Source organism: Sturnus vulgaris, unplaced genomic scaffold (assembly GCF_052056855.1).
Source record: "Sturnus vulgaris isolate bStuVul1 unplaced genomic scaffold, bStuVul1.hap1 Scaffold_198, whole genome shotgun sequence".
NCBI lineage: Eukaryota > Metazoa > Chordata > Aves > Passeriformes > Sturnidae > Sturnus > Sturnus vulgaris.
The window spans coordinates 5764863-5791433 of record NW_028276185.1 but is presented as its reverse complement, the minus strand read 5'-3'; the positions used below and the strand labels follow the sequence as shown (position 1 = coordinate 5791433).

Genomic DNA, 26571 nt, shown 5'->3' with positions numbered 1-26571 from the left:
CCAATGGCAGCGAGAGCCGGGCTCTGCACACACGGCCCAGCCTCGGCCCGCGCTCTCAGGGCCCCCCGGGCTGTGGGAGGGCAAAGGCGGAGATGAGGAACAGCCCTGGAACGGGCCCGGGCCCGAGCCGCCATTGGCCTGGAAACACAAACAAAGTTCTCCGCAGAGAATGTTGGGCACCAAAATTTCTTTCAGTTTGAAAGACATGTGTTTGCTAGGGAAGGCAGGACTCTCCCTCGGACTGGAGAATGTAAACCCCCTCCCTCTGAATTATTATAATTTTGAAATTAAGGGGGTTTTAATCGAAGATATGAGATAGGAATAACAGTTTCTTACTGGTATGTATAACAAGGCAAGAAAACAACAACTATGGAATTAATAACAAACAGAACCAGGGAGCCTGTGACAGCATTTCTGGCCGAGATGGGAAAGGATGGAGGAGAGGATTTGCTTCTCAAAGCCCTGGGGCAGTCAATCCCAGTGCCCCTGCAGGACTCTGAAAAGCACTAAGCTAGAACAGCAGGAATGAACAAAAGATCTTGGGCTGGTGGACGAGATGTATCAGAGAATTTTTCGGCAGGAGTTGGAACTGCAGGACGTCCCAGCAGGGCAGGGCAGGGCGGGGCTTCAGCGCAGAGAAACTCAGAGCAGCGCTGAAGGAGCAGCGGGCAGCGGCAGCTGGGTGTGAGCAGAGGGTGATCGGTGCCTCTTTTAGTGAGGAAGGGGTTAATAAGGCCTTAGGTCAGTGGCTGCTCTTACGAGCAGAGGCTCACCCCAGAGGAGAAGGAGCAGCAGCTCTGTGCTGGGTCATGGGGACTTCCTCTCCTTAAGCAAGAGCAGCTCCAAACGTGTCTTCCAAAACCCAAAGCCTTGAGTAGCTGCCCACCCCCGCCCTCCTTTTTACCTGGGCCAGGCCAACCTTTTGTTTTCTAAAGCACTAACCAGTAGCTGCAGTTAGAATTTTCTAGCAATTCATGGGAAAAATTCTATAGGTAAGAAGGAACAAAAGAAAAGAAACCTAACCCCCAATAAATAGATAAATATGTAACAACAGTAAATATCTAACAGTAAATAAATATCTAATAGATAAATATCAAACAACAGTAAACATCTAACAACAGATAAATATCTAATAATATATAAATATCTAACAGTAAATATCTAACAGTAGTAATGTCTTGCACAGTTGGCTATCATGCAAAGACGAATCCTGATTATTACAAACAGTTCTTTAGGCACAGAAGAGGAATAATTTAAAACATATTTTTATCTGCATCAGTCTCTGTATTTTCAGTTGTTTCAGGAGCAGAACCCTTCTTAACTCTGGAGCAGTGAATCCAAGGTCCTTTGCCAGCAACTTTGACTGAGATGAGGGTGGTCAGCAGGACTTGGAATGGTCCTCTCCACTTGGCTTGCAGATGATCACTGTCCCACCACTTCACATAGACCCAGTGTCCAGGCTGGAAGGGATGTGCAGGTGTGTCCAGTCCTATGGGTCTGGATAGCAGGATGGAATTCTGGAGCTTCTGCAACATGGAACCTAAAGCCATTAGATATCTCTGTAAATCCAGTTTCCCCTTCACGTGAATTTAACCTGGAACATGTGGAATCTGATATGGCTGCCTGTTGTAATGCAATGGGGTTTTTCCCTTTGTGACAACTTCACCAGCCTGACTGGGTTACAGCGTGGCTAGTAATAATAATAATAATAATAATAATAATAATAATAATAATAATAATAATAATAATAATAATAAGCGGGATGGGAATGATGGTGTGCCTGTGATATCCTTTTAATCCATCTGTGAACATGTGATCTGAGAGGCTGCATCCAAAGACCAGGGGGAGGGATATACACAGGGATACCCGAGGGCAAAGGTCCAAAGACAAATGAGAATTAGGGACGTGCCTAGGCATGCCTGACATGTCCTTACAAAGCCCATGGTTTTAGGCTAAAGCCTCTGCATCTGCAGGGCAGGGGCCAGACCTCATGTCTAAGGCTTTGCTTTTTAACAGCCTGCCTCCCAAGGTCTTAAATTTGTGCTTTCTTTATAGGGAATTTGGGCTAAATCCCAGTCCATCTCAGCCAAATCGACTACCACAGGAAGGGGCTGGATCCAGCTCTGGGGATTGCTCAGGCAGTGATTCCTGCCGGGATGAGAGAGGGTCATGGTGTCACCCTGTCCCTGTCCCCATCCCGCAGGATGGACCTTGCTGGAGCCCATGGAGAGCGGGAGCTGCTCCGGAATTCCACCTGATCCTGCCTCAAACTTGCTCCATCCATCCAACTGATCCTGCTCTGGAACACCTCCCTGATCCCACTTCATCCATCCCACACCAATCCTGTTCCATCCATTCCACGTAATCCCGCCCCACCCATCCTGTCCCAATCCCTCTCTGGAATTCCAACCAATCCTGCCCCATCCATCTCACACAAATCCTGCCCCATCCACCCTGCACCAATCCTGCCCCATCCATCCCAGCTGATCCCGCTCCAGAATCCAGCTGTGATCCCACTCCACAATTCCATCTGATCCTGCCCTGGACCCCTGCTCTGATCCAGAATCCCTCCCTGATCCCAATCAGTCCAATCCTGCCCCGATCCCTCTCTGGAATCCCACCCTCATCCCGCTCCATACCTGTGGTCAAGCTGTTGTTCCCACATCATTTCCTGCAGAAAGAGAAGATCCATGAGATTCTAGCACTGATCACACACCAGGATTAACCCCAGGATCCATCCTGAGATCTGCACAGAGGGGATCCAGAGCTGGATCCACCACTGGTACTCACTGGCTGCCATGCTGTATTCATTCCTGTCCCTCCTCCCTGTGGAGAAACAGAAGGATCAGCGTTGGTGGCACAGGATTCCCAGAACAGTGCCAGGTGGATCCATGCCCCTTCCCGACCCCCATCCTGTGTTACCGGATTGGCGCTTCCAGACAACGAATCCAATGAGGACAATGAGGATGATGATGGCAGCGATGATGGACACAGCGACCACCACAGTGAGATTCCTGCCAGCTGTCGGCTCTGGGAAACGAGGGATGGTGAGCAGGGGGGGGGAATCCCCATTTGGGCATTCCAAATTCCCAATTCCCACATTCCACATTCCCAGCCTCACCCCAAGCGTAGATCCCAGGCTCCAACATTCCGGGATGCTCCACCCGGCACCGGTACTGCTCCCGCTCCTCCGGCCGTGCCTTGATCCTGGCCCAGGTGTGGAAGGTGCCGTCGCTGTTGGGAACGATCCCGCCCCACTCCGTCTCCTGATCCCAGATTTCATCCCCCTTCATCCAGTTGACTGTGATGGAGCTGGGGTAGAATCCGTACGCGTGGCAGGACAAGATCAGCGTCCCGTGTTCCTCTTTTCCAGACACATGGACATCAGGGGGCTCTGGAATGGGATAACGGTGAGAGACATCCATGGAATTCGATTGAGTCCATGGGTGAGATCTGCCCCTGGAATTCCCACTGGAATGGGATGGGGGTGAGATCTGTCCCTGGAATTCGGATTGGAATGGGTTGGTGGTAAAATCTACCCCTGGAATTCCATAAGAATGGGACAGGGGTGAGATCTTTCCCTGGAATTCCCACTTGAATGCGATGGGGGTGACACCTGTCCATGGAATTCCTACTGGAATAGGATGGGGATAACATAAAACCTTGGAATTCCCACTGGAAAGGCATGGGGGTGTGATGTGGACATGGAATTCCCAGTAAAACGAGATGGAGGAGACATGTGCCCATGGAATTCCCACTGGAAATTGATGAGAACTGCCCATGGAATTCAGATTGGAATGGGATGGGGTTAAAATCGGCCCATGGAATTCCATGGGAATGGGACAGGGGTGAGATTTGCCCATTGATCTCCCACTTAAATGGGATGGGGGTAAGACCTGTCTGTGGAATTCCCACTGGAATGGGATGGGGGTGAGACCTGCCCCTGGAATTCCCATGGTCCCAAATCCTCCATTCCCAAATCCCACATTCCCACAGGAATTCTGCTCCCACCTTTGCGGTCCAGCTCCTTCTCCCCATAGCCAACGTATTTCTGGAGCCATTCCGGGCAGACCTGCCCCAGGTAATTTCTCCACGTCTCAGCCACGTTCTCATGTTCCCAGTGCCTCCTGGTGATCTCAGCAGCGCTGTCAGCAGCCATGAATCTCCCGGATCCCAGGTCAAAGGAGAGGAAATCCCGCCCGTCGTAGCCATCCTGGCGGGATCCACGGATGCTCCCGTCAGACAGGAGGTCACAGCCGCTGACTGCCAACAATGTGTGGAGACCTGGGGGGATTGTACCCACAGAGAACCATGGAATTGTGTCCCAGCCCCACAGAGCCCCATTCCAACCCCATGGATCCCCACTCACACCCATGGATCACAAGATATCCCATAACAACCTAATGGATCCCCATCTCAGCCCCTTGGCGAATCCACATTCAGGCCCTATGGATCCACACCCCAGCCCCACGGATCCACAACCCAACCCATAGATCTATCCCAGCCCCACAGATCCCATCCCAGCCCCACAGATGCCCCCACTCACCCCTGCTCTGGTTGTACCGGTCCCGCAGTGTCTCCAGGTTCCTGGCATGCACGTGCTGGTTCTGCTCACAGATCTGGATCTCTCTATCCCAATATCCCGGCTCGACTCCATCCTTTATCCACTGTGTCAGTGGCTCCATCCGGCCCCGCTTGCTGTCATAGCGTGTGAAGGGGATCCCATCCAGGTACCCCATGGACATGAACTGGGGGATCCCCGGGCTGGGCTCTGACACCGCCACAGACAGGTAACGCAGGGAGTGGAGAACTGGGGGGACACAGAGATTTGGGGGGATTGAGGGGGTCATGGATCAATGAAAGGGGAACTGGGAGAGGTGGGAAGGGAGTGCATGGGGACCCAGTGTCCAGGAACGAGCACTCAGGGGATGCCCAGTGTCAAGGAAAGGGGAATACAAGCATGGGGAGAGGTGGGATGGGGGTTCCAGGGGATTCCTGTGCTGAGGAAAGAAAGTCCAGGGGTCCCCAATGTTAAGGAAAGAGGAGTCACAAGGCAGGGAGACCCGGGATGGATGGAATGGGAAGCTCAGGGGGTCTTTGATGCAGAGGGAATGGGGAGCTAGGGGCTAAAAAAATCAGGAATGGGGGTCCAGGGGGTCTCAGTGTCAAGGAAAAGGGGAGTCTGGAAAAGGGAAAGATGGGATGGATGGGAAATGGTTGCAGGAGGGAAATGGTACTGGATAATGGAGTGCAGGGGGGTTCCAGTGCCCAGGACAGGAAATTCAGGGGGTCCCAGAGCCCAGAATCCTCCCTGAGACCCTCCACGACCCCCCAGGGGCCTTCCTGGAGCCCCTGGGTCCCCCTGCAGGACGAGCAGGGGGTGAAGAACGGGGGGGATGCAGAGATTGGGGGGGCAGGAAGCAGAATGGGGAGACCCAGGAGAGCTGGGAAGGGTCTAAGGTTCAAGGAAAGGTCTGGGAGAGGCGGGATGGGGGATCCAGGGGGTCCCTGTGCCCAGGAAAGAGGGTCCAGAGGTCCCCGGTGTTGAGGGAACGGGGGCCCTGGGAGCTGGGAAAGGCAGGAATGGGGGGCCAGGGGGTCCCTGGGTCACGGGAAAGGGGGATCTGGGGATGGGAGAGGCGAGCGGATCCTGAAGGCTCAGCCTGGGAGACGGGAAAGAGACCGAGGGAGAGCGGTGGGGGAGGGGTTGGGGGAAAGGGGGAATTCCAGGGAGTTCATCTGGATCCCATTGGATCCCCGCTGCGACCCTCCTGAGGGCCCTGGGACGCCGGGGACCCTCTTGGACTCCGTTTCGGGAAGCGGCGGGAGTGGAAAACGGGGAGGACACGGAAAGCTGGGAGATCCGGGGGGTCCAAAGGTCAAGGAAAAAAGCGGATCTGCGGTCTGGGAAAGGCAGGATGCCGGAAAAAGAGGAGCAGGGGGGTCCCAAGGCCGGAAATGGAGATTCAGGGGTGTCTCTGTGCCCAGGAATGGGGGCTCAGGGTGGTCCCGGTGCCAGATAAGGGACTACAAGGGGGGTCCCGGTGGTCGGAAATTGGTGCTCAACGGAGTCCCCGTGCCCAGAAATGGGGGTACAGGGGATCCTAGCGCCGGGGAAGGGCTTGGGGGGGGTCACAGGACCCAAAATGGGCTATGGAGGGGTCTCCCGTACCCGGGAATGAAGGTTTGGGGGGTCCCGGTGCCCGATATGGGAAGTTCAGGGGGGTTCCCGGTCCGCGATTCGGGGTTCAAAGGGATCCTGATCCTCAGGAATGGGGTTTCAGGGGGTCCCGGTGCCAGATGAGGGGATACAGGGGGTCCTGGCGCTGGGGAATGGGATGGGGGGGTCACAGGACCCAAAATGGGGATACCGGTGGGAGGGTGTACAGAGTGGTCGCGATTTCAGGGGTCCCGCTCACCTTTCGTCGCGTCCCCCGGATCCCAGAGGAGCCCCAGGAGCCCCAAGAGCAGCCCCAGACCCAGCGCTGGAGCCATCGCGCTGCTCCGCTGCGGGCCCGTACCCAGAACTGGCCCCGACGCCAGAGCCGCCTCCGGCCACGCCATCGGCGCTGATACTTCCTGTCGACCAACGCTTATTCGACATCTCAGTGACGTCACCTCTGAAGGGTAGACCGCGGTCTCTCCGGTTTGCGACGCGGAAGCGAAAGAGACCGAGGGAGCGCGGTGGGGGAGGGGACGTCGGAATTCCACAGAATTCCTCTGGATCCCTCTGGATCCCCGCTGCGATCCCCCAGAGCCCTCTGAGAACCACCTGGGACCCCCTTAAGAAAATGCCGGGTAAGCCGTTTCGGATCCTTGTTATTAAAAATGTATAAATTGAGACCCAAAGCAAAATTGGATTAAATGATCTGCTGTTACTGTCAGAGACAAAAAATAATTTATTGGGGAAGGATTTAATGATAGCATTGGATTTGAAAATTGAAGTATCCCGAGGGCAACTTAAAATTTATGCCTTCACCAAAAGGATGAGGAAAAAATATGTCCTGAGGGGTAGCACACCCCTGGGGAAATAGGGAAGTTAAAAATGAAACCCAACAAAGTGAAAATCACTGATCCCGATTTACCTATCCGAGTTTGTCAATATCCAATATCATTAGAAGGGAGCCCGGGCCTTAAGCCTCTCATAGAAAACCTTTTGCCACAAGGGGCTTTGGAACCATGCATGTCCCCACATAATACTCCTATTCTGCCTGTCAGAAAGACAGACGGGAATTACAGATTGGTACAGGATTTGAGGGCTATAAATCAGCGAACTGTTACCAAATTTCCTGTAGTAGTGTAATAAACGAGGCCAGAACTTTTGGCCCAAAGTCACCCGGTCTTTTAAAACAGAGTCACTTTCTTGTAAACTTTCTTGTAAAAGAGGCACTCGTTTATTAAAATGAGCTGTAGAAAACGGAGGACCCGAGATAAGCTCGAGTCCCCTCGCAGCAAGCCGGAAAACGATACAAATGTGTCGAACCCGACACAGCGGGCACTCCCTCGGAACGAACTCCTCAGGAGAGCAACCGGCAGGAGTCTGACAGCCCCTTTTATACCCGCCCCCCCTTGGGTCCAGGATTGGTGAGGTTTGGATCCCCGTGATAATTGGTCCGTTTTGGGGGCTTTTATTGGTCCTTATCACGGTTCATTCCTGCCCAACCATTCTCTCGGGGCGTCGAGTGACTGGACTGCTCCTTCCACCAATCTCATCTCGCAGCGCTGATGTCACTGCGCTGGCCTCACTCTCGAGATGTTACCACGGCCCTCAGGAACGACCCCCACGCCATCCTGGACCACTTTAAACGTTTAACAAACATTAACTTATTGTAACATTTCAACTAACTTGAAACACAACTTCTTCATAAAATCGCCACAGAACAACACTTAACTTAGAAAATTAACAACCTTAACTTGTAACACACTAACTAAATTTTACCCATAACAATGAGGAATCACAAGGGGAAGGCTGCATTGAGAAGGAGCTACAACTTGAAGAAACCAGCAATGACCAGGTAACATCCCGAGGGGAAGCTTGCATCGAGCAGGTGCTGTCCCCCACTGAAACCAGCCTGTATCAAGAAGAGTCCCATGAGGAAGCGTGCACTGGGCAGGAAGAAGAAGAGGATGAGGGGGATGGAGTGAGCGTCATCAAGCTCTGTGAGGACTAAGAAGAGAGAGAGCACAGATGGGCAGGTGTCTTGGCGTGGCTGTATGATGTCTATATCCCCAAATCGTCTGTTCTGTTGGTGTTGAATATTAAATTCTGAAACTTTAAGACTGGTTCCAGGAATGAACGGAGGGGGGAGACGAAGTGCACAATTTGTTATCAGAGACTGCACAGGCTCCCCCACATTCCTGCTCACAGACTGTGTTGTCTGCAGTGGACATAGAGAAAGAGCTCTCCTTTGCTCTTGATTAGTTTTTCTGGCTCGATGAGGCAGAGAAGCCCCCTGGATTGTTTTTTTCCCTTTTTCTGTTTTCCTGGAACTGTTTGAACCTGCTCTGGACTGAAAATCCAGGGGAGCACCGGGAGCTCACACCTGTGTCCCACCAGGCCTGGCCTGGGCCGTGGCATTTCCCAGCACTGGAGGGACTGAGAACAGACTGAGTGAGCCGGGCAGCCCAGGGAAAGAAATCTTCTAAATCTGTCATCTCTTGGGAACAGCGAGGGGTTTTGCTGTTTGATATTGTTCATTGTTGTGCTGGGAGGTGTGTTGCCTGTTGAAGAAACAGTTTTCTTTTTTTCCACTTCTCTCCAACTTTTTTTCTTTTTTTTCCCGAGGGACCTCATTCAGAGGTTTCCTCCCAAATTTGTCCTAAACCAGGACACATCCATGCTCATTGGGCAAACAAGGCTGTTTCCACTCCTCAGTAATCAGTACAGGTGTATTTCACTGGGAAAGATAGGTTGAAAGGATAGAAGGCAATCTTCCCACAAATTCCCCCTTTTTTATTTAATTAAAATAAATTGACATGATGACATATTCACATATTTCACCTCAGACTAACAGTTATACAATTGTTTGGGCAACACATCACAATAAGGACATATACTTGAAATCTCAGTTCTCAAATATCACAAGTAGTTTGCCTAGCTTTACTTCATGATTGTTTCTTTCAGCAAGTTCTTATATAAGAAATAATTGTCTGCATGCTGTAGATTGGACATTTACCTTTCCCCAGAGCCAAGAGTCTTATTATTTTTCTCCTCACATATAACCAATTTATTCCATTTTCATTACCCAAAGTGAAAGTTTACAGCAGCATTGACAACCACATCCAATTAATTCTGATTGATTCTTCATTCTTTTCTCATTGATTGTTAGCTTTCTTTTTTAATTTACTTTGGTTTAGTTTGGCTTTTAGCAGTACAGAACATCAACCTAAGGATTCTCTTAGCTCTGAAATGCCTTTGTGAATTAAGCTTGATACATTACCCAGATTCACACAGTACATACTATTAAAGCTCAAGAAGCAGAAAGCTGCAATTCATAAACACAATATATATATTTCAGCATCAAACAGACACATTGCATTCAACAGCAGAACCACCATCTCCAGCTTTTCCTGTGTCTTGTTCCTTTAATTACTTCACTTTTTCCTTCTTCAGCTTAGTTGCTTTTGTAAAGTTATTTTAGCTAACTGCTGTGCAGGAGTTACATATTGGAACTCGGCTCTTAATTCAGCTTTTTGGGGGACACAGAGACAGCTCTGGCAGGCTCTACTTCAGGGACAGGCACATTCTCAAGCTGAACTTCATTCTTCTCTTGCTCCCCATTAACTTCAATTTCTAGCTCTGATTCTTCTTCCACCTCCTGCTCTGTTTTCTATTCTTTTAGAGTCTCATAGAGCAATCTCCAGGTGGCAGTCAAATTTGCAGCTGCCTTGTCCCCTTTGCATACTGCATCCCACGGTCTTTCCCCAACTTCTTTCCATACTCTAACACTACAGGAAGTGCTTTCATCAACCTTAATAACATATTTTTTTCCCCCAAGTGTTTTTTAATACACATAAAACAGTCTGTTGCCAGTGGCTCATCTGGATAACCATCCCTTCAGGTGTCACAGTCAATCAGGTTCAGACCAGCGGCTTCCCCCACTGCTCTCAGCTTCACTGGGCTCCGTCTCTGGCTGTACCTCACCCTACAGCCCAAGTCCAACCACGTTGGCATCACCATTATGTAGTAACTATGTTGAGACGGACTGGACTGATACCACCATCAATCCTTTATTAAAAACTTTACATGCCTTCTTTCTGTGGACTTCTCTCAGCCAACCCTAACTCCTTCCCTCAAAGGCAGCTCCACACAGCTCTGACTCCTTCTCTCCTCTCTGCAAGTTTCCTTCTTCCTTCTACATCACTGGCTAAACCCCAGCCTGTCCCTTATCTGGCCACCTAACCCTGTCTGTCACAACAACTTCTTACCTTATCTGTCCCTTGCACAACCCCATGTCCCTTCTCTCCTCACAGCACAGCCAGCAGACTCCACCCCAAACTGCAGCAGATCCTCAGTCTCAAGCTCCGACTGTGACTAGTGGCCAGCTAGCCCACTCTTTTATAAAACACCCATCCTCATTGGGCAGGCAAGGCTGTTTCTACCTCTCAGTAATCAGTACAGGTGTAATTCATTGGGAAACATTGCTTTCTGCATTATCCTTTCAACCTATCTTCCCACACTTATTCTGTAAGGCTTCTCTTATTTCCTATAGTTATGGTCACCATCATCTCATGGTCATGGTCACCTCACAGTCACCTCATGGTCACAATCGTCTCACAGCCATGGTTGTGTCATGATCATCTCATGGTCTTGATCACCACATAGCCATGGTGTGTTGTGGTCATCTCATGGTCACCTCTTGGTCAAGATGTGTCATGGTCACAGTCATGATCAACTCATGGCCTTCAAGATTTCATGGCCGTGGTGGTGTCATGGCAATCTCGTGGTCATCTCATTGTCACCATCATCTTGTGGTCATCTCATGGTCACGGCCATCTCATGGTCATGGTCATTTCCTGATCACCATCATCTTATGCTCACGGTCATCTCACTGTAATGGTCACCTCATGATCATGTCATGGTCACCTCATGGTCATTTCATGGCCACGATCACATCAGGGTCACCCCAAGGCCATGGTTGTTTCATGGCCAACCCATGGTCATCTCTTGGTCCAAATCACCTCTTGGTCAGGGTTGTGGTTGTGTCATGGTCATCTCATGGTCATGGTCATCTCAGGGTTGTGTCACTCATGGTTACTCTCATCTCACAGCCATCTCGTGCTTGTGTCATGGCCATGGTCATGGCCAGGGAGCCTCTCTGAGATCCTGAGCCCCGATTTTGGGACACTCAAGGACTGTTGGGACAATGATGCCTGGTCTGACCCCTCTCCCATCCCGCTGCCCCTCCAGGAGCCTGACGTGGCCAAACCTGTCGGGGCTTGGCCTGCCCTGACCCTGGGCTGGTGTCAGTGAAATGGCTAAATAAATAATAAAGGGACTGGAATGACTAAAGGGCTAGAAACTGAAAGTGTAAGGAGAAATAAAAAGGGTGCACAAAAGGCCCCTTTAGAAGACCCTAAAATGGGGTTGAGCAGACACTGATACAGACTATGAAGGAATGTTCTAGAAAGCTTCCAGCCAATCACAGACCCTTGTGCAGTCTCTATTTGCATGGTTATGCCCAGTAGTTCCCATAATCCTTTTCTTCTCCTCTACTGCTCGCCATAGTGTGACTGGATGTTGTCTGTCTTGGCTCCTCAGTGTCCAGGGTTGTTACCTGCTGTGGGGCCGGTTCCCAGCCCGTCCCTTCCAGGATGGACTGCTACACAGACTCTCCTGGGGACACATGGGATATGGGACATGGAGCAGGAAACAAAACCTGGGGGATGGAATTGGGTGTGGCTGAGAAGCCCTCATTTTGCTCCAGGTGTCCCCATCCCAGTCCTGGTGTCCTCACACTGATCCTGGTGTCCCCATTCCCATGAATGTGTCCCCCACCCTAGTCCTGGTCTTCCCATCCTGCTCCTGGTGTCCCCGTCCCAATTCCTGCTGTCCCCATTCCCATTCCTGCTGTTCCCATCTCTGTCCCTTGCTGTCCCTATCCCATCCTGGTGTCTCAATCCCCGTGTCCCCATCCCTGTCCCCAGTGTCCTTATCCCTGTCCCCAGTGTCCCTATTCCCACTCCTGGCTCCCAGTGAGGAACTGTCGGCCACTGGAGGAGGGAACATGGATTTATTGCCCCAAGCAGGATTTATTGCCCAAAGTAGGATAATTTCACACCAGAACAAAAGCATTGGGAATATTTGTAATTCTTAGCTTTAAAACACTGGAAAATGGGAAATGTATCTGTTAGCAAAAGCTGAGGGTGGATGGGAACAGTGGGATGAGCTCTGCTGGCATCTCCTGGTTTCCTGGGAAGAGGGAAGGGGCCGGATCCAGCTCCATGGATCGCTCAGGCAATGATTTCTGTCAGGATGAGAGAGGGTCACGGTGTCACCCTCTCCATGTCCCCATCCCACAGGATGGACCTGGCTGGAGCCCATGGAGAGTGGGAGCTGTTTCAGAATCCCACCTCATCCCGCCCCAATCTTGCTCCATCCATCCCACGTGATCCCGCCCCATTCATTCTGCCCTAATCCCACTCTGGAATTCCACCCAATCCCTCTCCATCCATCCCACACCTACTCCATCCATCCATCCATCCATCCATCCATCCATCCATCCATCCATCCACCCCAACTCACCCTGCTCCATCCAACCTGCACCAATCCTGCCCCATCCATCCCACCTGATCCCGCTCCAGAATCCAGCCCTGATCCCACTCCACAATTCCATCTGATCCTGCTCTGGACCCCTGCATTGATCCAGAATCCCTCCCTGATCCCAATCTGTCCATTCTGCCCCGATTCTCCTCTGGAATCCCACCCTGATCCCATTGTGTACCTGCACTCAAGGCGTTGGTTCCCACGTCATTTCCTGCAGAAAGACAAGATCCATGAGATTCCAGCACAGATCCAGTTAATCCACTGGGAATAACTCCAGGATCCATCCTGGGATCCAAACAGAGAGGACTCAGAGCTGGATCCACCACTGGTACTCACTGGCTGCCATGTTGCATCCATTCCTGTCCCTCCTCCCTGTGGAAAAACAGTGGGATCGGCGTTGGTGGCACAGGATTCCCAGAACAGTGCCAGGTGGATCCATGCCCTTTCCCAACCCCCATCCCGTGCGTTACCGGATTGGCACTTCCAGATGACAAATCCAATGAGGGCAATGAAGATGATGATGGCAGCGACGGACACAGTGACCACCACAGTGAGATTCCTGCCAGATGTTGGCTCTGAAAAATGTGGGATGGTGAGGAGGGGGAGGGGAATCCCCATTTGGGAATTCCAAATTCCCAACTCCCACATTCCCAGCCTCACCCCAAGCGTAGATCCCGGGTTCTGACATTCCGGGATGCTCCACCCGGCACCGGTACTGCTCCCGCTCCTCCGGCCGCGCCTCGATCCTGGCCCAGGTGTGGAAGGTGCCGTCGCTGTTGGGAACGATCCCGCCCCACTCCGTCTCCTGATCCCAGATTTCATCCCCCTTCATCCAGTTGACTGCGATGGAGCTGGGGTAGAATCCGTACGGGTGGCAGGACAAGATCAGCGTCCTGTGTTCCTCTTTTCCAGACACATGGACATCAGGGGTCTCTGGAATGGGATAACGGTGAGATACATCCATGGAATTCTATTGAGTCCATGGGTGAGATCTGCCCCTGGTATTCCCACTGGAATTGGATGGGGGTGAGACCTGCCCATGGAATTTCCACTGGAATAGGATGGGGTGAGATCTGCCTGTGGAATTCCCACTGGAATTATCACGTTCCCAAGTCCTCCATTCCCAAATCCCACATGAATTCTGCTCCCGCCTTTGCGGTCCAGCTCCTTCTGTCCATATTTGACGTATTTCTGGAGCCACTCTGGGCATTCATGCTCCAGGTAATTCGCCTGCCTCTCAACCTCGTTCGTTTCACTTTCCCAGTACCTCCTGCTGATCTCAGCAGCGCTGTCGGCCGCCACGAATCTCCTGGATCCCAGGTCAAAGGAAATGAGTTCCTGCCCATCGTAGCCATTCCGGAAGGACCCACGGACGCTCCCATCAGGTAGGAGCTCACAGCCAAAAAGCCATTGTATGGTGTGGAGACCTGGGGGAATTGTACCCACAGAGTCCCAGTCCCACAGAGCCCCATTCCAGCCCTATGGAGCCCCAGAGTCTGATGGAGATCCACAGAGCCTCATCCCAGCCCCATGGATCCACATCCCAACCCATGGATCACAAGATATCCCATACCAGCCTAATGGATCCCCATCTCAGCCCCTTGGTGCCTTGTGAATCCACATCCAAGCCTCATAAATCCCATTCCAGCCCTATGGATCCCCATCTTAGCCTCATGGAAACCCACCCCAGCCCCATGGATGCCACCCCAACCCCACAGATCCTATCCCAGCCCCACAGATCCCCCCCACTCACCCCTGCTCTGGTTGTACCGGTCCCGCAGTATATCCAGGTTCCTGGCATCCATGTTCTGGTTCCCCACGCAGATCTGGGTCTCCCTATCCCAATATCCCGGCTCGACTCCATCCTTTATCCACTGTGTCAGCGGCTCCATCCGGCCCCGCTCGCTGTCATAGCGCACGAAGGGGATCCCATCCAGGTATCCAATCATCATGAACTGAGGGATCCCCGGGCTGGGCTCTGACACCGCCACATCCAAGTAATACAGGGAGTGAAGAACTGGGGGGACACAGAGATTTGAGGGGATTGAGGGGGTCATGGATCAATGAAAGGGTAACTGGGAGAGACGGGAAGGGGGTGCATGGGGTCCCAGTGTCCAGGAATGGTGGCTCAGGGGACTCCCACTATCAAGGAAAGGGGGATACAAGGACTGTGAGAGGTGGGATGGGAGTTCCAGGGGATTCCTGTGCCCTGGAAACGGGGCTCAGGAGTCCCCGGTGTTGAGGGAAAGGGGGGGTTTGGGAGCTGGGAAAGGCAGGAATGGGGGTCCAGGGGGTCCCTGGTTCAGGGGAATGGGGAATCTGGGGCTGGGAGAGGCGAGCGGATCTTGGAGACGCAGCCTGGGAGACAGGAAAGACACCGAGGAAGTGCGGTGGGGGAGGGGACGGAAGGAAAGGCCGAATTCCAGGGAGTTCATCTGGATCTTATTGGATTCGCGCTGCGACCTCCCCTGAGACCCCTGGGGCGGCCGGGACCCTCTGGGACCCCGTTTCAAATAGCGGCGGGAGTGGAAAACGGGGGAGACACGAAAGTTGGGAGGTCCGAGGCAAAGGTGAAGGGCGAGACTGAAGTCTGGGAAAGGGGGATGCCCGAAAAGGAGGTGCAGGGTGTCCCAGGCCTTGAAATGGAGATTCAGGGGTGTCCCAGTGCCCAGGAATAGGGGTTCAGGGGGTGTCCCGTACCGCGATTCGGGGTGCAAAGGGATCTTGATCCCCAGGAATGGGGGTTCAGGGCGGTCCCGGTGCCTGATGAGGGGGTTCAGGGCGGTCCCGGTGGCGGGGAAGGGGGAGTCACAAAACCCAAAATGTGGCTATGGGAGGTTCCCGAGTCCAAGAATGAAGGTTTACGGTTTAGCCCGGAAATGGAAGTTCAGAGCGGTCGAGGTTTTAGGGGTCCCACTCAACTTTCGTCGCTCCCCCCGGGTCCCAGAGGAGCCCCAGGAGCCCCAAAATCGGCCCCAGACCCAGCGCTGGAGCCATCGCGCTGCTCCGCTGCGGGCACGCCCGGCTCCGCCCGGCTCCCCCCGCCCGGCTCCCCCCGGCTCCCCCCGGCTCCCCCCGCCCGGCTCCCCCCGCCCGGCTTCGCCCCAGCACTGGCCCCTCCCCCAGGGCGGCCTCCGGCCCCGCCATTGGCGCCGCATGTTCCTGTCCGCCAATGGCAGCAGTATCTCTCAGTGACGTCATCAGTCGCCGGGTAGATCCCGGTCTCGCAGTTTGGGGCGCAGAAGCGACAGAGACCGAGGGAGCGCGGTGGGGAGAGGGGTCGGCGGAATCCCAGAGAATTCCTCTGGATCCCTCTGATCCCCGCTGCGACCTCCGGCGGCCCTTTGAGAACTATCTGCAACTCCCTGAAACCCCCCTTAAGAAAGCTCTGGGAGTGGAGAACTGGAGGGACACGGAAATTTGAGAGATCCAGGGGTACAAAGGTGAAGGAAAAGGGAGGGTCCGGGGTCTGGGAAGGGCGAAATGCCCGAGAAGGGGGTGCAGGGGGCCCCAGTAGACGTGACGGGGATCCAGAAGGGGGTCCCAGTACCGAATAAGGGGGTGCAGGAGGTGTCCTCATGCCCAGTAATGGGGGTTCAGGGGGTCCCAGGATCAAGGAAAGGGGATTGAGGGCAATGGGGGGTCCAGAGGGTCCCTGTGCCCAGGAAAGGGGGGGCGCGGGTTGAGGAAAATAGAGAGTGGGGGCTGGGAAAGGCAGGAATGGGGGTCCAGGGGCTCCCGGAATCAAGGAAAAGGGGGACTGGGGTCTCCGAGAGGGAGAGGGTCGGGAAAGGGGTGCGGGGGGACATTGGTGCTGGATGAAGGGGTTCAGCTGGGTGCCGGTGCTGGATAAGGGGATACAGGGGGTTCTGGTGCGCGGGAATTGGGGGTTCAGGGGAGTTCCGGTCCTGAATATGGGGGTTCAGGGGGTCCCGGAACTGGGGAAGGTGGTCTCAGTTCCTCCGAAATGAAGATTCAGGGAAGTTCCCGTGCCCAGGAATGGGGTTTTCTAGGAGTTCCCATGCCGGTAACTCGGGGTTCAGGGGGTCCCGGTTCCCAGGAAATGGGGTTTCGGGGGTGGTTTCCGTGCACGAGAATGGGGCTTCAGGGGGTTCCACGTTCCAGGTAAGGGGGTTCAGGGTATTTTTCGACTGGGCAAGGGGGTACAGGGGGTCTCGGTGCCCCGAAATGAACGTTCAAGGGGGTCTCTGTGCCCAGGAAGCGGAGTTCGTCCGGAATTGGAAGTGCAGGGGGGTCCCTGTTCCCAGCAACGGGGTTTCAGGGGGGTCCCGGTGCCGGGGGCGGTCACCGGTCCCCGGGCGGATCCCGAAGCCGCAGCTCGGGAGACGCGAAAGTGATCGGGGAACGCGAGGAGGGGGAGGGGACAGAGGAAACCCTGGGAATTCCTCTGAATCCCCTCCGGGACCTCCCAGGACCCCCCGCAGGACGAGCAGAGGGTGGAGAACTGGGGTGGACGCAGAGACTGGGGGGTCTGGGGGCGTCCAAGAGTCAGGAGCAGAACTGGTAGATTCAGGAAGGTTCCAAGGTTCAAGGAAAGGACTGGGAGAGGCGGGATGGGGGCTCCAGCGGGTCACTGTGCCCAGGAAAGGGGTCCAGGGGTCCTCGGTTTTGAGAAAAGTGGAGTTTGAGAGCTGGGAAAGGCAGGAATGGGGGTCCAGGGGGTCCCTGAGTCACGGGAAAGAGGGAGCTGGGGCTGGGAGAGGCGGGCGGATCCCGGGGACACAGGATGGGCGAAGGGAAATCGAGACGGGAGGAAAGGGGAATTCCAGGGAATTCATCTGTTCCCACTGGATCTCCTCTGAGATCCCCTGGGACCCCCCGGGACCCCGGGGGACCCTCTGAAACGCCCTTCCAGGAAGCGCCGGGAATGGAGAACTGGGGAGACGCAGAAATTTTGGAGATCTGGGGGTCCAAAAGCCGAGGAAGAGGGCGCATCTGGGGTCTGGGAAGGGCAGCATGGCCGGGAATGGGAGTGCAGGGGTGTCTCAGAGCACTGACGGGGGTGCGGGGGAATCCCAGTCTCGGATAAGGGGGTGCAGGGGAAAGGAGTACGGGGCTGTCCCCGTGCCAAAAATGGGGGTTCAGGGGTTCCCGTTGTGGTAATTGATAAAAGATTCGTGTTAATCACAAAAGTCTTGGGGTTCGTATAAACCAGAATACTAAGGTCTGAAGTGAAGCATGGACGCTAGATGAAGGAAAATATATGATTAAATCATTCTGTTTTAAATCACCATGTTACGTTATGTTGTGTTGTGTTATGTTTCCCAAATAAGTTATATCTGCTGCCAGCTTGCAAAATCACACTTCCGGATAGTCCTTCCTGCCTTTGTTTGATCACTGCTGCCTATCTCAAGGACCAGACTTCCAGATTTCCCTGGTGGTTGTCTACAAAGACCAGATGTTTATCTGTGAGACTGACTATCGCCCAGAGGCTTTGTGAGTTTGGATACAGATGTTTATTCGACCACCACTGCTTACTTGGCAAAATTATGACAGAAAAAAACCCAAAATTAATGATTATAATGAGAAACCATAGTATAAGAAGAGGCTGTAAACCAAGGTTGGATGGAGTGTGGAGTGGGCGGTGACCCCTCACGTTCCCCAGCGCTGCTTGCTCTTTCTATATCAAATAAAGCAATCTAAATTTTGCTGAATATCGAGACTTTTGTCTCTCATTTATAACAATTGGGAGGTGAGAGGAGTGATGGGATCTGGGGAGATCCAGACCATTGCCAGATCGTGGTCAGCTCATGTTCATCACGTGGTCACTCATGGTCATCTTATGGTCATCTCCCAATCACCACCATCTCATGCTCATGGTCACCTCATGGCCAGGATCATGTTATGGTCATGGGCATGCCGTGGTCATCTCTTGGTCACAATACCTCATGCCCATGGTCATCTCACAGTCATCATCATGTCATGGTCACAGTCATGGACATTTCTTGATCACCTCATGGCCATGGTTGTGTCATGGTCATCTCATGGTCACTGCATGATCCTGGGCACCACATGGCTGTGTCATCATCATCTCATGGTCACAGTCCTCTCATAGTCATGGCCGTCTCTTGGTCATCTCACAGTCACAGTCATGTCATCATCACAGTCATGGTCATTTATTTCCTGATATCCATCATCTCATCTTCATGGTCAACTCTCAGTAATGGTCACCTCATGGTCATGGTCATCTCATGGTCATGGTCATCTCCTTATCGCCATCATCTCATGGTCATGGTCATCCTGTGGCCACAATTATTTCATAGCAGTGGTCATATTGTGGTCACCTCATGGTCATCTCCTGATCTCCATCATCTCGTTCACAGTCATGGTTGCATCATGGTTATTTCTTGTTCTTGGTCATCTCCTGATCCCCATCATCTCATGTCCATTGTCGTCTCACTGTAATAGTCATCTCAGGATGATGGTTGTGTCATGGTCATCTCATGGTCATGGTCATCTCATGGCCACAGTTCTGTCATGGTCATCTCATATCAGGGGTCGAGGGTGGTCTCCAACAATCCTTTTTAGGCTTTGCAGATATCAGGGCAGAAGTGGCAAAAATTAAAGAAGAACGGAACAACAACCACAACTCAGAAACATAAAAAAATTTATTAATAATGAAAGTAAATGTGGGATGAGGCCCAAAAATCCAAATACAACAACTGAGAGGACAAGGTCACTTTAGGAGCCTGGGGTTGAAGACAAAGATACAGGGAGGTCCAAGGTGTAAATATGGGGTAAGGGAGGGGGTAGAGTTGAGCTTAGGGTCCAATGGGGAAAGGGGAAAGTGGGGCAGAGGTGGAGTAAGGGCAGGTAGGATCCAATGGGGTAGGTTGGGTGGAACATTGCATCAGCTGAGGGCCAATGGGGATACAAGGAAGGGAGAACAGTCTGGAACTGGGAGAGGTGATAATTAACTGGGAAATGAGGGTTAGGAATATGCATGAGGTATTAACATAGGCAATCCCATAACTCTTCATAACATTCTTCTGAGGTCACCACAACATAAACAAATGCCTCCCAAGGTTTAGGGTTGGGATATAATTTTTCTTTGGTGATGGTTGCCTGTCCTGGGATACTGGTCAGGCTGACTCCCACATCTCCCCCTTTCTGTTTAACTGTAAAAATAGAACTGAAAGATTTTTGTAAAACTCTGTAAAAACATCCTAACAGACAAGGAACAACTCACAGTATAATGACAACAATTATGAAGATAAGTAACCCCGTATTCATTATAGACAACACCTACCCCTTGATTTCCCAACTTTTAAAGAGTCCATCAAACCAGTCTTTGTCATCATAAATTCTTAACTTTTTGACTCCCATCTTTGAGGACTTGAATACTTTTGTGTATAGACTCACTATGGTCTGAAAGGTTCATGCAGCACATGTCTTCGAGGTCTTGGCATCCGTGTGCCAACAGCAAGAAATCTATGGCAGCTCTGTTTTGTAACGTTGTGTGTCTTAGGCTGTCAACATCTGTTAAAAGGTCATTTAGAGATAGAAGTAGCATTGGTTTATTTACATAACCAACATCCTAATTTTCCTAATTGCGTTACTGCTTGTGCAGCAGCTACCCACGGTACAAAAGCAGAGGCAACAATCCTCTGTCCTCTATTCCAAAATTCTATTTCACTGGTACAGTCGAATTGGAACTGATGTGCAAAGCGGTTTATTTCCCTATTTTTGTCATTGCCAATTAGTGTTGTGACATTGGGAGTTAGTAAAGCAAGCCTACCAAGGCTACATGGGCTGCCTTTAATACGAGATGGAATGGCAGGCCATGCTCTGTCCCCACAAATAAGAAACGTGCCTGGTGGTAATTGCAAAGGGGCATCGATTTAGATGGATGTCATGAGGTATAATTGCACCATAGGCTCTCATTTTTATACCTTGGATGGTGGGGAGAAACATCCCACAGTGCTGGTTCATCTGGTTTTACAATTTGGGGCTTAGCACCATTAGATGTTACCAATTGAACTCTTTTTCTATAATGAAAGGTAAAGCAGTAATCCATTCGAGCTGAGCCAAACAGTTCCAATTCTTGAGCCTCTAATGGTGCATGTGGAAGGCTGCGAGGCCACGAATCTCAAAAATCTACAGGATTGTATTTCAGCTTACCAATGGGACTGTTCCTTTGCATATTACAGATGGCCTTTTTATTTACTGGCCACTCATCTATTGCCAGACATACCAGCCATGTTGAAGAGGGGTTATTTGGGGTGGGAACAGATAATCATAAAGTCTCCTGGTGTGTTATGTTCGCTAAAGACTTGCTGTTAGGAGTTGTGAGTACTGGAATTTTCTGGTGGGTTGTCCTTTATTGGCTGTAGGTAAGGTTTGATGGTTTTGGCTGGTATCCACCGAGGTCCTCTATCTGTGGAGACACAACTGTATCCCTTCCCCCAATTATTAATTGAAATGGTCCTAAAATTTGATTTGTTTCAGGCTCTTTTACTAACACTGGTGGTCATCAGCATCATCAGCTTGTGGATTTCTGTTACAGCACGAGGCTGGCTCATGCTCCAGTGCAAGTTTTTTTGATGGCAGCCTGGGGAAATTGCCTTTAAAAGAAAACTGTTTAGCCGGGGGTTCGTTTTGACCAGGAACTGCGTATCTCCCTTTTCTCTGTGGACAGTCTTTTCAGAAATGCAAAGCATGTGGGTTGGTACTGTGATTGTGGGCTTTAAAAGGAAACTGCACAGCCACCAGGGCTTTTGCAACTCCTTGCCCCATGGCCTGGGCCTGTCCTGCTGCCACATTCATCCCGAGACGATTGCACGCCTCGATCATCTGGAGGATCATTGGTGGTGCTTCTCGTGGCAGGGTGTGCAACACCTTTGGACACTCAGTTACCATGAGCTACTGCCAATGTCTCTAACAGCTTGTTCCTGGTCCTAGTATCAGGGATTTGTTTTTCCAATGCTTGTTTTAACTGGTCTATAAATTCCATGTATGTCTCTCCTGGCTCTTGCCTAATATTAGTATACTCTGAGTTAGGATTGCTGCCATCTGCTACATGGACCAATGCTTTTAACAAAAATTTTTAACTTCATTGAATACTTGCCTGGGGACTGCTGCTGCTTGCTCCTCAGGTTGGCTAAATTGTCCTTCCCCGGTTAGGTGGCCCATCATTTATGTTGTGTCATTCAAACATAACTGAAATTTAACCCAAACTTTACTGAAACAAGCCCGCATTGGCTGCCTGTCACTGCAGTGTCACTGTTGATGTGTCCCTTGACCCAGTCAGCTCTCTGATCATGTGGTGTCCACGCATCTCCCCAGCCCATCACTGCCTCACACACGAGGTGACCACCACCCCACTCTCTGGCCATCTGACCAGCAGCTGAGCCCTTCCCAGAGTGCCTCTTGGTGGATAAAAGTGAACATAGTGAACAGGATTTAACAAAAATAGAAGAGGCCCTTATTCTCTAAGGCGTTCCTTATTTCCTACAGTTATGGTCATCACCATTACCTCATGGTCATGGTCACCTAATGGTCACCTCACAGTCACCTCATGGTCACAATCATCTCGCAGCCATGGTTGTGTCATGATCATCTCATGGTCACCTCTAGGTCAAGATCCTGTTATGGTCATCTCACAGCCTTCAGTATTTCATGGCCATAGTGGTGTCAAGGTCATCTTGTGGTCATCTCATGGTCACGGCCATCTTGTGGTCATGGTCCTTTCCTGATCACCATCATCTTATGCTTGTGGTCATCTCACTGTAATGGTCATCTCATGATCATGTCATGGTCACCTCATGGTCATCTCATGGCCACGACCACATCAGGGTCACCTCAAAGCCATGGTTTTGCCATGGCCAACCCATGGTCATCTCTTGGTCCAAATCATGTCATGGTCAGGGTTGTGGTTGTGTCATGGTCACTCTCATCTTACGGCCATCTCGTGCCCATGTCATGGCCAGGGAACTTCTCCAAGATCCTGAGCCCCAATTTTGGGACACTCAAGGACCTTTGGGCACAATGAGGCCTGGCCTGACCCCTCCCCCCATCCCACTGCCCCTCCAGGAGCCCAACGTGGCCAAACCTTCCTGGGGACACCTCGGACATGGGACACAGACTGGGAAATGAATCCTGAGGGATGGAGCTGGGTGTGGTCGGCAAGTCCCAATTCTAGTCCTGCTGACCCCATCCTGCTCCTGCTGTCCCCATTCCACTCCTGGTGTCCCCATTCCCATTCCTGCTGTTCCCATCTCTGCCCCTGCTGTCCTTATCCCACTCTGCAGTCCCCAACCCTGCCCCTAGTGTCCCCATCCTTATCCCCAGTGTCCCCATTCCTGGCTCCCAGAGAGGAACTGCCAGGCACTGGAGGAAGGAACCTGGATTTATTGCCCCAAGCAGGATTTATTGCCTCAAAGCAGGATAATTTCACACCAGAACTGAAGTATTGTGAATATTTGTGGTTCTTGGATTTAAAATACTGGAAAATCAGAAATGGATCCATTAGCAAAAGCTGTGAGTGTCTGGGAGCAGCAGGATGAGCTGTGCTGGCAGCTCTTGGTTTCCTGGGAAGAGGGAAGGGGCCAGATCCAGCTCCATGAATCACTCAGGCGGTGATTCCTGCTGGGATGAGAAAATCTTCCAGGTCACTGCTGGCTCTGCAGGAAAATCCAATGCAAACAGTCAAGTCAGATGCCTGAAGGATTTTCTGACCTGTGCCACAACAGGTGCCTTCTGTGAGGTCAGTGTCCCGTGAGGAGGGAACATGTCCTGGAAATGTCACGGAATGTCAGTGGAGAATGGAGGCACTGGCAGCTCGTGGCAGCCCTGGCAGGGACTGTCACTGATCTGTGTCCTCGGGGGTGACCCTGACAGGGGCCTCTGAGCTGGGACAGCAGCGCAGGACCCTGGGCTGGGAAGGTCAGCCCCAGCTCAGGGCCAGCGCTGGGACCAGGGCAGGACAGGGCAGGGCCATCCCTGGGGCCAGGGGAGCTGCGGGAGCTGTGTCCCAGTGCCAGCCCGGTCTGGAGCCACAGCCCTGCTGGGCACAGAGCCCCTGGGAGCCGATGGCTGGGCCAGCTCAGCACAGCGGGCTTGGGCTGATCCAGCAGGACACGGTGGCCGTGGCTGTGCCAGGGGCTCTGCCCGGGGATCTTCCCCTGGGGGCCTGGAGCAGTCTGGGGCTGCAGGGACAGGAATGGGCTGGAGCCGGGCACTGCCACCACCCCAGCACTGCCACAAGGCCAGCCCCGGTGTCCCAGTGCCACCATTGCCAAGTGCTCCCCAGGGCACCTGCAGGGACTGGAGATCCCGGTCCCCCAGCTGCTGCCATGGCCCCTGACCCCGCTGTGCTCCCCCTGCCCCTTCTCCCTGATCCCGGGGTGCTGCTGCCCCAGGAAGAGGGGTCAGTGCAGCCCCAATGAGCCCAGGGGCTGCAGTGGGAACAGGGACAATCCTGCTCTGACACTCCAGGTTTGGGGCTGGGCTCAGCTCCGGGGTGTCCTGCAAGGAACGCTCTGGGAGGGGAGGGGTCCCGGGAGATGGGGGGTGTGGGGCTGGGGGCTGTTGGAGGATGGATTGTGTTGGAGTGGGGGTGTCCCCACAGGGTCCCCAGCTGCCTTTGGATCCCTGCCTGCCCCCCTCGGCCCCCCGGGTGCCCGGTCCCCTCCAGGGGCAGCTGCCCCGTGCAGGAAGCTGCAGGGATGCGGGGAGCGGGGCTGGATCCGTGCCCCAGCCGGGATGGACTCTGTGCCAGGGCTGGGCTTGTGGCCAGGGCTGGGGGCTGTGCCAAGCCGGGCTTTGGCCTGGGGGCTGTCAGGGAGGGCGCAGGGAGGAGTCCCGGCAGGGATAAAGGTGCTCCTGCCCTGCTGCAGCCTCAGCCAGCGCTGCCCAGTGCGAGAGGAAGATGAAGGTGGCTGTGCTCAGCGTGGCCCTGCTCTTCTCCATCCTGCTGTGCCTGCCGGCACAGAGCGAGGTGAGGCTCCAAAGCCACGGGCTGGGCTCAGGTCTGAGGGCTCTTCCCAATGCAGGGGCTCCGCCGCGCTCCCCGGCCCCGAGCCGAGCCGCTTTCTCCTCGCCACCATTGCCTCTGTCCTTCCCCTTGCCGCAATTCAACTCCCGCTGCCAGAGCCCGGCTTCCCCACGGATGCTCGGACCCGGCTCCTCCCTGCGAGGGCCCCAGAGCTTTCCTGTGCTGCTATCCCCAAATCCCGTCCTTTTGGGCCTCCCCATCCCATCCCATCCCATCCCATCCCATCCCATCCCATCCCATCCCATCCCATCCCATCCCATCCCATCCCATCCTCTTGATCCCCTCGGGCATCTCCCCAGCATCTCCTCTCTTGCCCACACAAGAACAAAGGCCAGTCCCAAACTAGGCTGAAGTGGGACCAAGAGGTCCAAACTCATTTAAGTACAGACTAGGCTGAACTCGGCCAAACTGGGATGAACTGTTCCAGTCCCAAGCCAGGCTGAGCTGGCACAAACTGGGAAATGCCTCCCCCTCTGCCCCTGGTCCCCTCAAGCCCCCAGATGATTCCCAGGGTCTTCTTTCCAGTCTTTGCCCTCAGTTCATTGCCTTTCACCCTGCAGTGATGTTCCCAAATCCCCTGGCACCCCCTGCTCAGAGCAGAGGACAGCCATGGGTGGGAGGTGGGGGGCTGGGGACTCCTGTGTCCCCCCAGCCCCTCAAGGGCCAATCCTGACCAACCTTTTGCTCTCCTTGCCCAGGCCACCTTTGATGGCAGTGGTGGAGCTCTATGTGCTGGGGTAAGTCCTGGAGCTGGGTGCACCAGTGTGGGAACTGGGGGGAAGTTTGGTCACCCCCAATCTTTACTAGGACTGGGGACACCCCAGTGACATCTCATGCTCTCTCCACAGTGAGGTGGTGCCATTGCTGTTGGCGATGTGAGTATCCTGAATTCTGCTGAACCAGAGCCTCCCCTCTCATGGCCATGACCCTCCAGGCCATCCCAGTGCACCCCAGTGCGTGCCTGTACATCCCAGAGCTTCCCAAGGCTGCCCCTTCCCCAGGGTCCCCATTGTATTCCCACCCATCTCAGTGCACCCCAGTCACCCCAAAGATCCCCATGCCCAGTCCACTTCCTCTCCTCTTTCCCTCCACTCCCTTCCCTTTCTCATTCTCCATGACAGTATCCCCAAATCCCCCTCCTGGACTCCCAAAGCCCCTCCCAAACCCAACAATTTTGGTCCTCTGCCCCAGCTTTCCCCTGCCCCACCCACCTCGCACTTCAGCCCCCATGTCCCCCCACTGGAATTCCTGCCTCCCCACCTGCATTCCCCCATTCCCATCCCCTCAACACCCCAGCCCCATCCCGAGGGGCCCCAAAGTTCCCCCAGTTCAGTGTCTTTGGGGCCCTCACATCCCACTCCATCCCCTCCTCCTTGGAGGGCCCAAGTTCCCCTCGCTCTCCTCATCTCCATCCCCACCGTGGTCCCTGCAGGAACAGGGATCGGGTGAAACTGCCTGGAGTGGGACTGGGGGGAGCAGAAGGGATTTTCCCCCTCAGACTGGGGACAGCCACGGGGCGTGGGGACACCTGTGACCCGCTGAGTCCCACAAGGGCCATTCCAGACTAAACCTTTGCTCTCCATCTGCAGGTAGTCATAGGAGGAGCTGCAGGTGAATGCATTGTGGTAAGTCCTGGAATTGGGGCACCAGTGTGGGAACTGGGGGCCAGTTGGGTCCCCCCATGCCTTGCTGGGACTGGGGACACCCCAGTGACCAGTGACATCTCCCCATCTCTCTGCAGAGAAAGAACGGAGTCCAACGAGTGAAGAGGTCTGAGGTGGGTACCCGC

At 53.2% G+C, this 26571-nt stretch overlaps 2 protein-coding genes and 1 long non-coding RNA gene across 6 annotated transcripts; 1 reads left to right on the top strand and 2 right to left on the bottom strand.

The window, feature by feature from the left end:
* Window positions 1-279: 279 nt before the first annotated feature.
* LOC148217933 (class I histocompatibility antigen, F10 alpha chain-like) lies at window positions 280-6574 on the bottom strand. Of its 3 annotated transcripts, none has more exons than XM_088158393.1 (8): window positions 6420-6574; window positions 4547-4810; window positions 4012-4284; window positions 3122-3394; window positions 2923-3030; window positions 2791-2826; window positions 2640-2671; window positions 280-1540 (listed from the first exon to the last, which is right to left on the bottom strand). In XM_088158393.1, the coding sequence occupies exons 1-7, from the start codon at window positions 6562-6564 to the stop codon at window positions 2646-2648; spliced, it is 1125 nt and encodes a 374-aa protein (XP_088014519.1). In that variant the 5' UTR covers window positions 6565-6574; the 3' UTR covers window positions 280-1540; window positions 2640-2645. The 3 variants fall into 3 exon arrangements, 2 of the variants coding, with proteins under 2 accessions (XP_088014519.1, XP_088014520.1); XM_088158394.1 differs by having other exon boundaries at window positions 280-1526; XR_015800674.1 differs by having other exon boundaries at window positions 2791-3030.
* An 83-nt stretch (window positions 6575-6657) lies between these two features.
* LOC148217931 (uncharacterized) lies at window positions 6658-18441 on the top strand. 2 transcript variants are annotated; one of them, XR_015800676.1, is made up of 4 exons: window positions 6658-6798; window positions 14031-14151; window positions 14591-14703; window positions 18061-18441. It is a non-coding gene; the product is annotated as an uncharacterized LOC148217931 (long non-coding RNA). The 2 variants fall into 2 exon arrangements; XR_015800675.1 differs by lacking the exon at window positions 14591-14703.
* Window positions 12215-16081, bottom strand: LOC148217932 (class I histocompatibility antigen, F10 alpha chain-like). The gene is made up of 8 exons (XM_088158399.1): window positions 15690-16081; window positions 14520-14785; window positions 13918-14193; window positions 13427-13699; window positions 13237-13341; window positions 13103-13138; window positions 12945-12977; window positions 12215-12467 (listed from the first exon to the last, which is right to left on the bottom strand). The coding sequence occupies exons 1-8, from the start codon at window positions 15965-15967 to the stop codon at window positions 12454-12456; spliced, it is 1281 nt and encodes a 426-aa protein (XP_088014525.1). The 5' UTR covers window positions 15968-16081; the 3' UTR covers window positions 12215-12453.
* Window positions 18442-26571: the final 8130 nt, after the last annotated feature.